The sequence below is a fragment of the Kogia breviceps genome, chromosome 13 (genome assembly GCF_026419965.1).
Source record: "Kogia breviceps isolate mKogBre1 chromosome 13, mKogBre1 haplotype 1, whole genome shotgun sequence".
NCBI lineage: Eukaryota > Metazoa > Chordata > Mammalia > Artiodactyla > Physeteridae > Kogia > Kogia breviceps.
This window is the reverse complement of record NC_081322.1, coordinates 75,372,389-75,388,681: the sequence shown is the minus strand read 5'-3', so window position 1 is coordinate 75,388,681 and position 16,293 is coordinate 75,372,389. Positions and strand designations below refer to the sequence as shown.

Sequence of the window (16,293 nt, the reverse complement as noted above, 5' to 3'; positions counted from 1 at the left end):
CCCTCATAACTTGTCTGTTGAGTAGACGAATGACAAACCCAGATCAGCTTATTTTTTCCTCTTCTGCTATTTTTACCCACGATGCAGTTAAACTGTAGCACAGAATCAAATTCTTAGAATTTGAATTCCAGGGACCTGAAATCCTCATACAACTAGAGTCTGCACATTTCCCTTAATGCCCTGACTTATATTTCTAACGGGATATTCCTTTGGTTCAAGGCAAGAGGGGCATCTAGTTTTGAAGAGGGGAGGAAAAAAGTGGGAAAGGCATGAGAATAAAAGTTGGAGAAAGAAGTGAGTCCAGGTAAGAAGCATCTGCCATTCCAGGCCACCTCTGATCATGAATATTCTACAGCACCATGCTAAGCTAGCACTGCACCATGGAATCATGCTGGATATAGCTTCTAGAATGGGCAAGCTCATTGGATACCTCTGCCCGTCAGATAAAAGGATTCCTCTAGGTACATATAATGAGCACATATCCATTAAACCAAAAAGGATGTATAAAACATGTTCCATGCCCTCAAGGAATTACAATACAGTTGGGGAGATAAAAACATATTCACACAGGTGACAGTACAAAGTATAATGGTGTATGCTATCTACTGTTATAGGAGAGTATGACAAGATCATAATTAACATCTGTGGTGCTTGATAGTTTTGCACACTATGATCTCTAACAGGAGCTCAAGACTGCCATCTTCTTCATGGAGGAGGAGGAATCCTAAGGTCATGTATTTCTCAAGGACAAAACTAGGCCATGGTGGCAAGAAATAATGCTCTCAAGGGACAATATAAAGGTTTCTAAAGTCATCTTCCACTTGGCTCCCTATCTTGTCCTCTTCCTGTTGGTGCCCTTCTTCGCATGGCTCATTTTCTCTTATGTTCTGTATAGACAGTAAAATAAGTAAATGGTTCCCAATTTCCCTTACTGGGGAAAAAGAAAGGCCAAGAGGGAGTGGACATGGCCACGGAGAAAGGCTATGGGGGGAGCCCTGCAGGTTCTGCTCTGCTCTGGGTCTTGGGAAAATAGCTATCACTCCCTCTCTACATCCTCTCACTGTCAGATGGGTGACATGATCAAAGGTCACCTTCAGATGGTAAAAGCTCAAGGTCAAGATGAGAGTGTGAGCCTGGAAGAGGGTTGTCAGGCTGTCACTCACTCTGTCCTCCACTAGGCTTTAGGCTTCAGGGGCCCAAAGAACCCTCTAGCTCCACAGTCAAGCCAGCTCACCAGAGCAGCAGGCCACACTGGGGTTCATTTGTTGGAGGGGGTTCCCCTCAGGAACCTGGGAAGAGATAAGCAGCTCCCTGAGGGCTTATAGGTTCGGGAAACAGGCCATCCCCATCTTGACCTATTAGTGACATAGCCAGCACCTTAACAGCTTCCAAAGCACTTTTACAAACATTGCTTCCTTTCACAAAAATGCCAATGTGGAGAATACAGGAAAATCATTATTTCCATTTTATAAATGAGAAAAACAAAACTCGGAAAGAATAGTTGGCTTTTGCCAGGTCTAAGAGCTGGAGCCTGGGTTTGTACCAGGATCTTCAAACACCTTGCTCTAAAGTATTCACACAATAGGGTCTCCAGCTAGGGCAGCCACTGAAGCTGTAGGATTTAAGCAGAGTCCTACAAGATGGATAATCTGAACAGTAGCAATGCAGTGAATGATTTAAAGATAGGCATCAATAATGACCAAATTGTAAATAAGAGTCAATAATTACCAAATGATACTCTAATTGGGGAAAGAAGAATGTTCATTTTCTATTATATATAAAATGAGCATGATCTTCCTGGATTCAAGAACAGCAACTCTGAAACATTAGGCAGTCCCTCCAAGCAGCCTTGTTCTCGATCTAATCCAGTATAGCTTTGTCATCCATGAATTATATAAACTTTTATGAGGACAGATTTATAGTTTTGACCTGCACTGTCAACGGGGCAAATGAAATCCAGGGGTTCACTATCCTCCATAAGAAGCAGAATATTCTTCAATTTATCTTTGACCTACCCTATTTAAAAGATTTGCGGGGCACTGTGTCTATTTATTTCAGACCAGAGATGTGTTCAAGACCTTGGTGAAGAGTTTTGTGTTCACCTCAAACATGTACTCCTTCTGGCTTTATAGATTTTGATCATTTTCCCATACCAGTGTCTTTCCTGAAAAGAATTATAATCAATTTAGTATTTTCTTCTACCTTCCAAGATCATTCTAGTTGTTACTCTCTGGATGTACTCCAGCTCAGTTATGCCTCTTTTGCTCTTCGCTGATGAAAACTGCATATAATCTTTTGGGTATAGATAAATCATAGCTGGCACAGGGCACAGCTATGATCTCTGCTGGGGGACGTCCAACGTTTTGATGGCCTCTTTGGGCTGCAGTATCGTACTAGGTCGAAGCCCCTAGGTGATAGCTGACAAAGACACTGGGCTTAGCAGATAGTCCTGTGGTTTAGTAGTAGCCCTCAACCCCCGCTCCCCCCAAAAGACTAGAGTACCTGTAAAGCAGAGATTTTTCTGAACATTTCCTCTTCCAGGTCATCCGTAAAGATAAGACAAATCAAACATTGATAAAAAGTGCCTGTTTATATTCATCAAATATATCTATCTCCCCTCCGTTAAAATAAAAGTGAATTAATTCAATTCAACACATGTTTCTAAGTGCAAGGTCACAAGTCACAAAGGGAACATGATTCTTAAATAGCCGGAAAATTAAGAATATTTCATTAACATGATAAAGAATATCTATCTTCAACTAAATGTCAAAATTACACTTAGTAATAAAACACTTGTAGCATTATCATTAAAATTTCAAACAAAACAGAGATGCTTTTATAACCACCATTCATTGATTTGACAAATATTTACTGAGTGCTACTGTGTGCCAGGTACATTTTATAAATGTGGATGACATGGTGATAATACCCAGTCCCTCTCATGGACTTTATATTACTTAATATTATTCTGGATAGTGTTATAAAACTTGAAACAGAATTAGGTAGAAGGAGATAAAATGAATATTTTTGTCTGTTACATGAATCCCTATCAAGAAAAAGAGGAAGAATTGAAAAAGTATTGAAATAAAAAGTTCAGTAATGTGAGTATATATAATGCACAAAATCAATAATTTTTCAGTATTACAACAGTCAATTTAAAATATAGTAGAAAAAATGTTCCATTCACAATAACAACCACAAAAAGGAAAAATATCTTGGTATAACCTTTTGTAAGAAATGCAAAGCCCCTTTATGAAACCAAAGAATGCTATAATAAAGAACATTCAGAGAAGAATAACAACAAAGATCTCGGCCATTAAAAATATGAGAATAATGAAGAAGAAACTCAACAGAAAAGTTGCAAGACCAAGCTGAGAAACTCTTCCAGATTGTAGAGAAAAAACACAAAGAAAATAAAAAATAAGAGGGATAAAGATAAGAAATATAAACAACTAGTCCTGGAGGTTCAACATCCAAATAAGAGGAGATCAGAAAGACAGAAAGAGAAAATGCAGAGGAAGAAATCATCAGTGAAAAAAGTCAAGGGCTTCCCTGGTGGCGCGGCGGTTAAGAATCTGCCTGCCAATGCAGGGGACACGGGTTCGAGCCCTGGTCCAGGAAGATCCCACATGCTGCAGAGCAACTAAGCCCGTGAGCCACAACTACCACCGAGCCTGCGCTCTACAGCCTGCGAGACACAGCTACTGAGCCCAAGTGTCCCCACTACTGAGCCCACATGCCACAACTACTGAAGCCTATGTGCCTAGAGCCCGTGCTCCGCAACAAGGGAAGCCACCGCAATGAGAAGCCCGTACGATGCAACGAAGAGTAGCCCCCACTCGCCACAACTAGAGAGAGCCCGCACTCAGCAATGAAGACCCAACGCAGCCATAAATAAATAAATAAATAAATAAATAAATAAATAAATAAATAAATTTATTTGAAAAAAGAGAGAAAAGTCAAGCAAATATCCCAGAATAGGATATCAGTTTCCTGATCAAAAGGTCTGCTGAGTATCAACAATAGTACCTGAAAACTGACACATACTAGGCACAAAATTATAAAATTTTAGAATACTAGGAATAAAAGGCTGCAATAGAGACAGATTATATTTTCGTATAATGGGCCAACTGTTAGCCTTCTCAATAGAAATACCGGAAGCTAGAGTAAAGTGGAGAAGGACCTTAACATTCAGAGGGGAAATGATTTTGAGGCAGAGACACAATGCTCACAGCACCCATGTGCTCTATTTCTCAGCCCTCTTGCACTTGAGCAGGGCCTTGTGACCAATCCTGGCCAATAGACTGCTCACAGCAGTGACACATGTCATTTCCAGGATGAAGGAATGAGAAGTCTTCATGCACACACCCAGCTCCCGTCTGCCCTGCCACGGTGACATGAAGGTCCAAGTTGAGATGGTGAAGCCATGAGATGGAAACAGCACAAATCCCTTCGTGAACTCCTAAAATGAGCTTCCCTAAGAATCAGTGGACCCACTGGACTCACTGAGGGTCTTATATAAGCAAGACATAAACTCTTATGTGTGTAGCCACTGAGATCTTGCATCACTCTAGCCTATCCTGATTAATATAGATTCCCAATCTGGAATTTTATCCTGTCAAACAATTAATCAAGGATAGAATAAAGACATTTTCAGCAATGCAATATTTCAGAAAATTTCTATCCCATGCACCTTTTCTCAGTAGGCTGAGGAAAGAGAAAGATATGCATGGAAAGCAGAATAATGGCCCTCCCGCAGAGGAAGTCCAAGTCCTAACCTGCAGAATTTGTGAATATGGTATCTTACATCACAAAAAGAGATCTTTTGATGGGGAGATTATCCTGGATTAATCAAGTGGGCCCAGTTTAATCACAAGGGTCCTTAGGCGTGGAAGAGGGAGAGAAGAGAGACAGAGTCGAAGATTTGAAGATGCTATAAGGCTGGTTTTGAAGTTGGAGAAAGCAGCCATGAGCCAAAGAATGCAGGTGGTCTCTAGAAGCTGGAAAAGGCAAGGAAATGGATTCTCTCCTGGAGCTTCCAGAAGAGCCACGCCGACTCCGTGATTTTAGCCCAGCGAGACCCATTTCAGACTTCTGACCTCCAGAACTATAAGGCAATACATTTGCATTGTTTTAAGTCACTAAGTTTGTAGTGCGTTGTTACAGCAACAGGAAACTAATACAACATGGGATGCAGTAAGTGGAAGCAAACAGGAGAGAGTGAAGGGAGCTCCCAAGGCACAGCTGAAGGCAACCAGCCCAGAGGGAATGGGCAAGAAGGCCCAGGAGAGACTTCAGCAACTCAACTTTGATAAAATACCTCATGTGTTCCGAGGCACTGAGAGGATATTTCCACGACTGGAGACGAGTTTGAGATAACTTGGGGATCACAGAAAAGCATGAAAATAAATGTACAAAACAAGACAATTACTTGTTACAAAGAAAACAAAAAGATGGACAGGAAAGGAAACCTTATCGTAATGGCTCAGCTGCCATTTTATTGTTTACTATGTCCACAACAAAAACAGTGAGTACTGATTTAGGACGCACTAAATAACACACACCCAGTTTAGAGGATGGGGAATGAGGAGAGTATTGTGTGGTGGCAGGTGGGCTCCAGTGAAAAGACCTAAATCCTTCTTCACAGAAGGATGTCAGTGGACAATGCCTAAAGCCAGGGAAATCCAAGAGGAAGTAACATAAGCAAGTTATTCAAAAATATGAAAACAAGCACTAAAGACTCAGTCAAAAGAATTTACAGTATCAATAGTTGTTTCTCAAGAGCAGAAGGTAATGGGGAAGGGTGTAGTCAGGGTTCACTTTTTCACAATAAGCTAATGAGGCATTTGGTGCTTTAAACTCCGTACATTATGTATGAGCAGAAGGTCACATACAAGGACTGGCAAACTACTTATAACAAATGGTACATAAGACTTTAATATTCTTAATATTGTCTAAAGATTGGACAGGATTTTGAAAAACTCTTCATTATGGTTTGCCTCTGAGTGGTGGCATTATGGGTAATTTTTTTTCCTGCTACTCTATAATTTTCTGTACTTTCCAAATCAAAAAAAATAGGAGCATGTATAATTTTTTAAACAAAAAAAAACTGATCAGATGGTCAAGGAAGAAATTTTTAAAAAAACAAAAAGAATTAGGTAACTATATTGGGAACTGCTAAGATGATTAAGTTACTACAACTTTGAAAATCCCGAGGCCAACTGTTACCCTGCCAAAGAATGGCAGCACGGTTTTCTTAATTGGCTAAAGCAATTTCTTGATTAAATATGCTTTCCAACAACAATATGCAGCTTTGAAATTTCATGCTTCATTTAAAGGCCTTCTTTTTTATTAAAGGCAGCCCAAATCCAACTACTAAGTCCATGATTGTAACTGGTGCTGGTTTGGATAAGGTTTGGAGAACATCTTGGGCCTTGGGGAGTGTGGTGGGGCAAATGCTCAAAGAACAATTACATAAACCACGTATTTTTAAACCTGTGGTTTTACAAATAATTTTTTAATTAAAGAAAAAGAAGTGGAAGATGTGTTTAATAGCACTAGACATATGTGGAAGAAGAAATGGATTCATTATGTTCTTCTTGGGAAAAAGAGAACACATTACATGCTCATAAAATTGATAAATGTATAAGTACTGTCTCTGAACTTGGACACAGATCTCCATGGAAAGTTGAAATCTCAAGAGGCCACTAGCTGGGCCCAAGACTTCCACGTTAATGGCTGAGAACTGTGATGAGTGCAAAGGAAGAGTGAAGGAAGAATACAGGACAAGATTATGTAAGGCTGATTTTTCTTTAACCTTCTAAGCTATTGATTACCCATCTTAAACCAAATACCAAAGCGTGAAGTTTTTTATAGCACACGCTGAACTCAGACACTCTTAAGAGTTATTCAAAAATAAAATACTCAAGTCATTAATTTTCCTATCATTTGCAATGATCAACAAAATGAGAGGGTGGAAGGGATGGCTTCAAGGTCATGCTCATCAGAGTGAAACTGATTCCTGACTCTCTGCATCATTCTGTCCTGCTAGTTCTCTCTTTCTCTAAACCGAATATATTTACCATGAATCATTAAACACAAACCTATTACCCAGTGCAATTGATTTGTCCATAAAATGAAAAATCAGCTTCACTTCTGTAGTTTTTCCAAAGGACTTTGGGTAAGGTCAGGTGTGGACACAGAGAACAATATGCACTTTAAGCAAAGCTAAATGGCAAGGGGATGGTGGAAGGCCTTGCTTGGTGTGCTAAACTAGCCCAGGGAATAAAAGAAGGGATAACCACAGGACCTGAAAGTTTCTGTAAGTTAAGAGATGGTATCTGGGATGCCAAATGACATGTAATTAATTGCTTTTAAAAAGCCAAAGAAGGGCTTCCCTGGTGGCGCAGTGGTTGAGAGTCCGCCTGCCGATGCAGGGGACACGGGTTCGTGCCCCGGTCCGGGAAGATCCCACATGCCGCGGAGCGGCTGGGCCCGTGAGCCATGGCCGCTGAGCCTGCGCGTCCGGAGCCTGTGCTCCGCAGCGGGAGAGACCACAACAGTGAGAGGCCCGCGTACCGCAAATAAATAAATAAAACCAAAGAAAATAAGGTTGGGGGTTGGGAGTGAGGCTTACTCTACATTACAGCAAAGTGAGCTACCAGAATTTGTAAAAGGCTGTATAAAGGAAACACCTATAGTACTAAGGACCCAGTGCTGGGAGTTCACGCGTGTCTGGCATCATGCTAAGGGCTTTCCATTTATCACATTTAAGCCACACAGCTCTAAGAGGTGGATATAGCTATCCTCTTTTAGAAACAGAAAACTGAAGTTCAAAGAGGTGAAGTTTTTATTGTAGGGTAACTAGACACATAGCTAGATTTGAACTGAGGTCCGATTGCAAAATCCATGCCCCTCAACCTCCTGGCCACCAAGAGTAAATACGAAAGTCAACATGAAGAAGCTGGCAAGTTAAAATAGTAACGTGTTTGAAATCTAAGGGGCAGGCACATTGGATATATCAGGCATATGTGTATCATTTGTCTCCCTAATTTTTTGTGTTTGGGATATTTCATAATTTAAGAATGACTCTAAAGAAACTTCATTGTTTCTGCCTTAGATAAAAATAAGAAGATACAAACTTCTGGGAGAATGCCGATTTTTTTCCCAAAAGAAAACCAGATAACGGGGGTCTTTAACCACATCCGATGCTACTTACAGCAGGACAAAAAGGGGGGCCCTTTTCTCAGCAGCAGTGGCTCCAGCAATTGTGGGAACGGAAACAGGCAGACAAGGCAAGCCCAGCACACAGCCCAATTCTGTGCTGAATTGAGATTTATTTGCTTCTTGCAGGTCCTCACAGACAAGAGGAAAGCAAGGTGGATGGCCATGCCTATACCCTGAAAAATAGCTTTTGAGGTTTCGGAGGAAGAAAAACCAGAAATTACTGTTCCTCTTGAATCTCAGCTCTACTCTTCCAAGTAAAAAGTGATTCTGACCAAAGGAGACTGTAGGAGCACATAAAGCTCAGCAATCCTGCCTTCAGGGAAAGGGGGAATTTTGGATGCAGAAACCCTCTCCAAGTTAGCCAAGACACCTGAAAGTAATTGTACTCCCAGGATCCTCCGGAAGTCACTTACCTCCTATGATTACCAGATATGTGGCTTTTCCTTTGTAGGCTCCAGGCGGGGAATGAAAAACATGGTTTGTTCAGTAGAAAACATTAAAACAGCTTCGTTCAGCAAATGTACCTCCAAGTTGAAAGGAGTTATTGAAAGGGAAAAACAAACCTAAACAAATATGCAGTCTTTCTTAGGGACTCAGTGGTAGTGGTGTTAAAGGGCAGCTGAGACATCCCCGAGAGAAATAGGGACATATTTTTTTGAAGTGCAACGGACTTCTGTAATGTTTTAGCTTCTTGCTCTCATGGCTCCCTGGTCCTGTGAAAATAGGCAGTTTCCTTTAAGTAACGTCCTAAATGCATTGTCGCTGAGAGCCTTTCCAGAAAAAAATATGATGTAATATAAAATGATTTTTGAATATTAAAAAACACAATTTGAACAGTAGAAACAAATGTCAAATAGAAGAATTTGGAGAGAATATTGGGGATAATAAAATAGCTAAGGCATGGGAATTACAAAGAAAAAAATTAACGAAGTGAAGAAGGAACGTTGGGGGAAGATGTGAGTAGTACTGAACGTTGAAAAAAATACGAAAATGCACTTAAATTATCCCAATGAGAGACATCTAAGGATCGTTTCAATGTTTATTAAGTTAAACCAAATAATGCCTAACAGGGCATAATGCAATGCTATCCTGGTAACTGAAGATATTAAACTCAATGTAGAATTACTTTCTAGGGCTGCCATAACAGAGAATCACAAATTGGGTAGCTTAAGGCAACAGGAATGTACTCTCTCACTGTTCAGGAGGCCGTGAAGTCTGAAATCGAGGTGTCAGTAGGGTGAATTCCTTCTCGGGGACTCACAGGGAGACTGTGCTCCCTGCCTCTCTCCTACATGCTGGTGGTTGCCAGCAATCGTTGGTGCTGCTTGGCTTGTGACAACATCACTCCAATCTGCCTCCAACGTCACATGGCATTCTCCCTGTGTGTCTCTGTCCCTGTGTCCAAATTTCCCTCTTCTTATAAGGACACCAGTCACATGGATTTAGGGCCCAATGTGACCTCATCTTCATTACATCTGCAAAGAGCCTATTTCCAAAGAAGACTACATTCACAGATTCTGGTGGTTTGGATTGCACCAGGTCTTTTGAGGGACCCAATTCAATTCATAACACCATTCGGAACTGAATTTGTCATTTGTCACTCCTTTCCTACTAGTCAAATTTTTCTACTATACAATTATGCCAACATGGTCTCCATCTCCTAGGCTGTCATTTTTTTCACTCTTTCCTGTTAAAGCCAAGCTCCTCAAAGCAGTTCATATCTCCATTTTCCACCCAGCACCCCTCAAATCCCAGAAACGAGGCCTGTCCCTCCTCACCCCATCCATACCAGACTCTTTGACTTGGTTCGTTCATCTTACTCCATTTTCAGGACTCTCACTTGGAAGGAAGGTCAGGCAGAGCCTCCTGGGTTCACCTTTATCACAGCGACTAGCCACCTACTTAATGTATTAGAGTGGGCCTGTTTGCTAGCCAGTCCTTCCCACTAGACTCTAAACTCCTTGAGGGCAGGGATTGTGCCTTCTGCAGCCTTACAGCCTCAGCGCCTAGCACAGAGCCCAACGCAAATTTGGGGCATAGTAAACACCTCGGTGAATGAATGGTTGTCTGTATACGGTCACTTAGACTGAAGAATGCATCCACTGCAGAACCGTGTGCTCCCACAGTCTTTGCCTCTTTGAAACCTTAAAATGCAACTAGATTATAAAGTATTAGATAGCAGGGGATTGTTTTCAAGTTTTATCATGTCCTCCTGATCTCTAGCACAAAGTAGTTACTCATTAATTAATTGATACTAAAGGGAAATTAGCTTCTGGGGGGTGAAGAAGAAGGACTAACCTTTAATGAACAATTGTTCATTGCCAGACACTGCTAGGTGCATACAAATGTCACCTCATTTACTATTACCACTTATTCATTTGGAGGTTTCCCAGCATAATAAATTTTAAACCCTCTTCTAATGAACCCCTTTAGAAACAGAATTTCAAATACTAAATTACCTCGCACATTACTTTATATACAAAAATAACATAAGTATTACATGTCAAAATACCTTTGCATACAAATGTAGACATCAGTAATATATCTTAACACTCAGTATACCATCAGGATTCCCCAGACTCAATTTTAGTGTTTTAGGGGTTTTTTTTGTTTTTTTTGAGCAGTTCTAACCATTTGTATGGATTAATATTTCTTGACTTTATTCTTTCTTAGAGCTGTTCCAAAGAGAATATACTTTTTTAAAAATAAAGAGAATAAAACTCATCCTACCTGTAATTACCATATCATAGGTCCATATAATTAGAATTATATAATAATAATAATAATAATATAGTATGTAGTATAATATAATTACCATGTAATAGGATCTAGTAGCCTCTTTAAAAAATTTAAGATCCATTATGGAATCTTAATGATTTTATTTTTCCTGTATCTTGAAACGCTTTGCTAGTTCATCATCTTAAAATAATTACCTACCAGTTATGCATTAATTACTCCCAACTATGCTTTAAAAAGACTAAAGTAACAGAAAAATGGAAGGATGATGGAATAGCTTAGAACTACACTGCTGTTCAGGGATGACTGAAATGTTTTATTCTGTGTTGTTCAATACAGTAGCACTAGTCGCACATGGCTACAAAGAATTTGATATGTGGCTAGCGCAACTGAAAAAGTGAATTTTTATTTTTTGAATTTTAATGAATTTAAATAGCTACATGAGCCTAATGCCTACCGTACTGAACAGTGCAGGCTTAGAACAATTCATTAGGGGAATAAATTGTCACTATTTCATCACTCTTCTTATTTTATTGTGCTGCCTAAAGTGTTACATCATCTTTACAAAAGATATAGCAGAAGCCTGGAGATACCATCTTTGTAGTTTGTTTTTAACTTTCCTTTTTATTTACTTATTTACTTATTTATTTATTTATTGGCCATACCGCACGGGTTGCGGGATCTTAGCTCCCCGACCAGGGGTTGAACCCGGAACCCCTGCAGTGGAAGCGTGGAGTCTTAACCACTGGCCGCCAGGGAATTCCCTGCTTTTAACTTTCATTGAGCAGAGTGGAGATTCAGAATGTTTCGTTCCTGCCTATAATGACAAGGAGAAGAAAATCAACGGAAGGAGAGGTTTCCCAGGCATTAGAAGAATCAGAGACAAATGCTTAGAGTCAGAGAGCAACACTCAAGACCCTGATGATGATGATGAAATGAAATTAATCATGAAATTGAAACCTCAGACCATGAGTCTTCCAATGTTGATATTCTAGATTAATCCTCTCAAACTCAAGAGTCTATGAGGGAACAATATTTTTTTCTAAGGACAAAAAGAAAATATGGTATTTCCCTGCAGTTAGTCATCCAGGGGAAGGACTTCATCAAACATTATTTTGCAACAAGAACCTGGACCATCCCATTTTGCTAAATGAACGTGGGACAGTCTTCTTTCACCTTTGATGATGTTTGGACACCAAAATTTACTCTGTATACAGTATGTAAATGAACAAATGCCGAAGGTGGCTACGTATAGAAAGGTGATTAGAAAGAAAAAGATGAAAAATAATCTCTGGACTGATATTTTTAAAAAGTTAAAAAGGTCCATTGGACCCAACAGTAAATGGTGATGACTATTTTTTTTTCTGGTATTATACTGAGACTTTGTGTACTGTACTAGTTAAAGTACCTGAGAACTTATATAAATGGATAAAACTCCAGAAATAAGGTAAAAAATTGTTGTCTTTATATTAAATTAGTAATCTTGGAATGGTTAAAAGCGTGAACCTTGGAGCTGCATACACAGCCTTGGGCTGCGATCCCAAGTCCAGTTCTTAGTAGTGCATGACCTCTGGCAAGTTACCCGGCCTCTCTAAGATCCGGTTCCCTCATCTGTAAAATAATGGTTAAATAATTACTTCCTCTTCTATAGAGTTTTTTGGGTTTTTTGTGTGTGTGTGTGTTACGCGGGCCCCTCACTGTTGTGGCCTCTCCCGTCGCGGAGCACAGGCTCCGGACACGCAGGCTCAGCGGCCATGGGTTACGGGCCCAGCCGCTCCGCGGCATGTGGGATCCTCCCGGACCGGGGCACGAACCCGTGTCCCCTGCATCGGCAGGCGGACGCGCAACCACTGCGCCACCAGGGAAGCCCCTCTATAGAGTTTTATAGAGACTAAACTTCCATGCAAAGTGCTTAGCAGAGTGCTTGCCACATAGGAAACGGTAGACATCAGTGATGGATAGTGATTTTATTTTCCTTGAGTTGCTTAGACCAGCTCTCCTTATCTATCAGATCTGGGAACCCAACATATGTGAAATAGTAACTGTATTCTATCTGCTACCTCCAGAACTTATCGTTGCCAATGCCAGCAGCTCACATCAGGGACCCACGTCCTAGGTGAAGTGAAGCAGGAAGGAGGAGACATCACCTCCAGAGGTCAGGCTGCTCTGGGGATGGTGGACGGAACCACAGGTGATGCTGCAGAGGCCAGAGCACCTCAGGCTTTTCAGTCCAAATTTAATCTTCTCTTACACAGTATTTCCCCACCACCACCACCGCACACACCCTAATGTTTAGATTGAGCAAGTATTACTTTAATAAACTCAAATTTACACAGAAAATAAGGAAATGAGTAAAAACCTCCTGAAGTCTCACCATCTGGAGTAAACATCACTATCCTTCCAGGCTTCTATCTGTAGACACACCATACATATGCACACAAGTTTTGAAGACGTAAGATCACACCATACTGCTGTTTCATGCCTGGTTTTGTACCCAAGAATATCTTTCTAATTCATTCAATAGAGATCTCCATGTCAGTCTCAGCAGAGTTCTAACCTTAAACCACTAAATTTTGTGTACACACAAAGCGGTCGTAAAAAGTGATCGAGGAAAGAAAATATCAACATCCGCCTTTAAATAATGACTTAGATCAAAAACTGGGGTGAGCTGTGAGGTTAAAGTAGATTTGAAAAAACAAGTAAAAGTCAGAGGCATTTCGTTCTTTTTCATGAAAATAGTGGAGAGAATGAAGACCTGGACTCTGGATGTGCTGTGTGGCACACACCCCATTCCCTAAATGGCTATTACTTGTGGAATGTGAAACTTGTGGAACTGAATCTTCTAATAAAATGAGAACTTGCCTGTAAACCTCAGTCCGTACATTTTCAGGGTTTAAAACCTTATTTCATCTAGATCACAGCTCTTTCGATCTTGGCATCACAAAGTTATTTCTGAGTGCTAAACAAACAAGAAAACTGTGGATCTGGACTCAGTCTTGCTTCTCACTGCCAGGCTGGGGGTTCACTCCGGAGGCCACACATGTGTGAGTCCTTATCCCCTGGGTGCCACCGTGTCCCTGAATACACCAGTGGTCTGTAGATTTACATAACCGAGGCTTCACCTCGGGGGACACTTAAGGGACCTTCATCTGGAACCCTGACCTCATCACTTTTGGGATTCGTTTCCACCCTGCCAGAAGTAATAAGCATGGATGAAAGATGTTAACATACCAATATTATTTTTACCCATTTTTATATTCTTATTATTTTGGCTACTGCTTAGAAAGTTGAGTGCTTTTGCCACTCCACTCCTAGATAATCAGCATCGCTTGGGAGCTTGTTAAAAATGCAAATAGGGCTTCCCTGGTGGCGCAGTGGTTGAGAGTCCGCCTGCCGATGCAGGGGACACGGGTTCGTGCCCCGGTCCGGGAGGATCCCACGTGCCGCGGAGCAGCTGGGCCCGTGAGCCATGGCCGCTGAGCCTGCGCGTCCCGAGCCTGTGCTCCGCAACAGGAGAGGCCACAACAGTGAGAGGCCCGCGTACTGCAAAAAAAAAAAAAAAAAAAAAAAAAAAAAGTGCAAATAGTATTGCTATTATCTGTGTTGTAAGAGAGCTTGGTATCAGCATCGCTTGGCAAGTCCCACCCTGGACCTCCTGCATCACACTCAGGGGTCTGGGCCCAGCAATCCATGTTTTAACAAGCCTCCAGGAAATCCTGGTGTAAGCTAAAGTTGGAGAATACTGGCCGAGTGGAAAGAACCTGGGATGGGAGCCAGGAGACCTGATTCAGATTCCAGCTCTGGATTCCATGGTTCAGTTCAGTGAGAATTAATGAATAGTCACGATGTGCCTCTCTCTGTCTGTCGCGGCTAATGCAGGGATGTGAGGATACTGAGATGAGCTAGATGCAGTCCTTATCCTCAGATGGTATCTAATCCTCTACATTCCTTTGTTTCTCCTGGGTAGGGGCTACCTTGTGGTTTTTCTCGTCTTGTTTCATATTTGTATTCCTAGCTAGTGCCTGCAGCATTGCAGGCACTCAAAACATATGCAGTGGGCCAAGTGGTAAACCATTCACCACTGTGATAAATACCACTGTACCATTCATCAATGATCTTAATGCTATTCCAATCTAGTTAGCACTATCCACCATTTATTTAATGCTTATCACATGCCGGGTGCTGAGTACTTGTCATATATCAGCTCGTTCAATCTTCTTACATGTCCTGTACTATGGGTCATATTTTTAACCCCACCTTGTACATCAAAAAATTGAGGCTTGAAATATTAAGTAATTTGTCTAATGTCATATATTGATAGTGGTAGAGCCCGAGATGAACCCAGAAATACCTTATTCTAAAGCTCATGGTCTTCAATGTGGTGGAGTTCTTCTTCAGATCCCACAAATGCAAAAGCCAACTTTAGGGTAAATTTCCAACCCCTAAGGTTACTGGTTGATTATCTTTTCACTATGTACTTACAACTGCACTCTGCAGGCATCACCTTAAGTGGTCAAAGAGTGTCTGTATTTTTCCTCATTTTTCTGTAGATTGATATTTGGTTTTCATTGCACTCAAGAAAGTAGAGAGCAGCGGGGGGGAACTCCCCTAATACTTCACTGGACTGTTCTGACCCTTAAAAGTCAGACCACAATCGCTGCTAAGAACAAAAGTGATTGTACAGGCCAGGCCACGGCAGACTTGCAAGGGCACACTGGCAGAGAAGGCTGGCTCCAGAGGGCTGAGCCTTGCGTGGAATATCCCAAGCAAGGCAGGCCATGGAGAAAGGGGCAGAGGTTAGGCCGGCCCAAAGCGTGAAGACATGAGGAGGCTGGGTTGCGGACCTAACATCACAGTCCAACGTGGAGAGTAAAGGCAAAGAAGGCAGCAGACAGGAGAAGCAACCAGAAGTCTGAGGTCAGCTTGAGGCTCCAGCGCCTGGGATAGCTTCAGCTCCTGATGAAATCATGCCTCTTGCTCCCTCACCATTTACGCTATCTTTGTGTGCTTCCTTTTTCCACCCACTACTAGTCAAAGATTCACTTGACATCTGCTACCTACTCTTTTCTTGTGAACAATTCAGGGCCGGGAGGGACCTGGTTGGGGTTACTGAAGGCGGTAGGTACTGAGATTTATATAAAAGGGGATTTATACCACAAGCAAAGGTCTTACCTTACTAGGAGGGGGTCCATGGTCATCTAAGTAAGTGGAATTTCCTAGGAAAAAAGAAGAAAACGTTGATGAATTAATAGTCTTAAACCCCAAATGAATTTAGTGCAAAGTCATTGAAAATAAGTACTCTAGATATATTTCTATTCAGACAAAAGTCCC

The 16,293-nt window shown here is 41.3% G+C and overlaps 1 protein-coding gene across 2 annotated transcripts in view; it reads right to left on the bottom strand.

Moving 5' to 3' along the window:
- The window catches only part of UST (uronyl 2-sulfotransferase), a 284,549-nt gene that overhangs the window by 158,442 nt on the left and 109,814 nt on the right, over positions 1-16,293 (bottom strand). For both annotated transcript variants that reach the window (XM_067010993.1, XM_059083482.2), the window contains exon 2: positions 16,135-16,178. In XM_067010993.1, the coding sequence (XP_066867094.1) occupies positions 16,135-16,178 (44 nt within the window). The remainder of the gene's footprint in view (positions 1-16,134; positions 16,179-16,293) is intronic.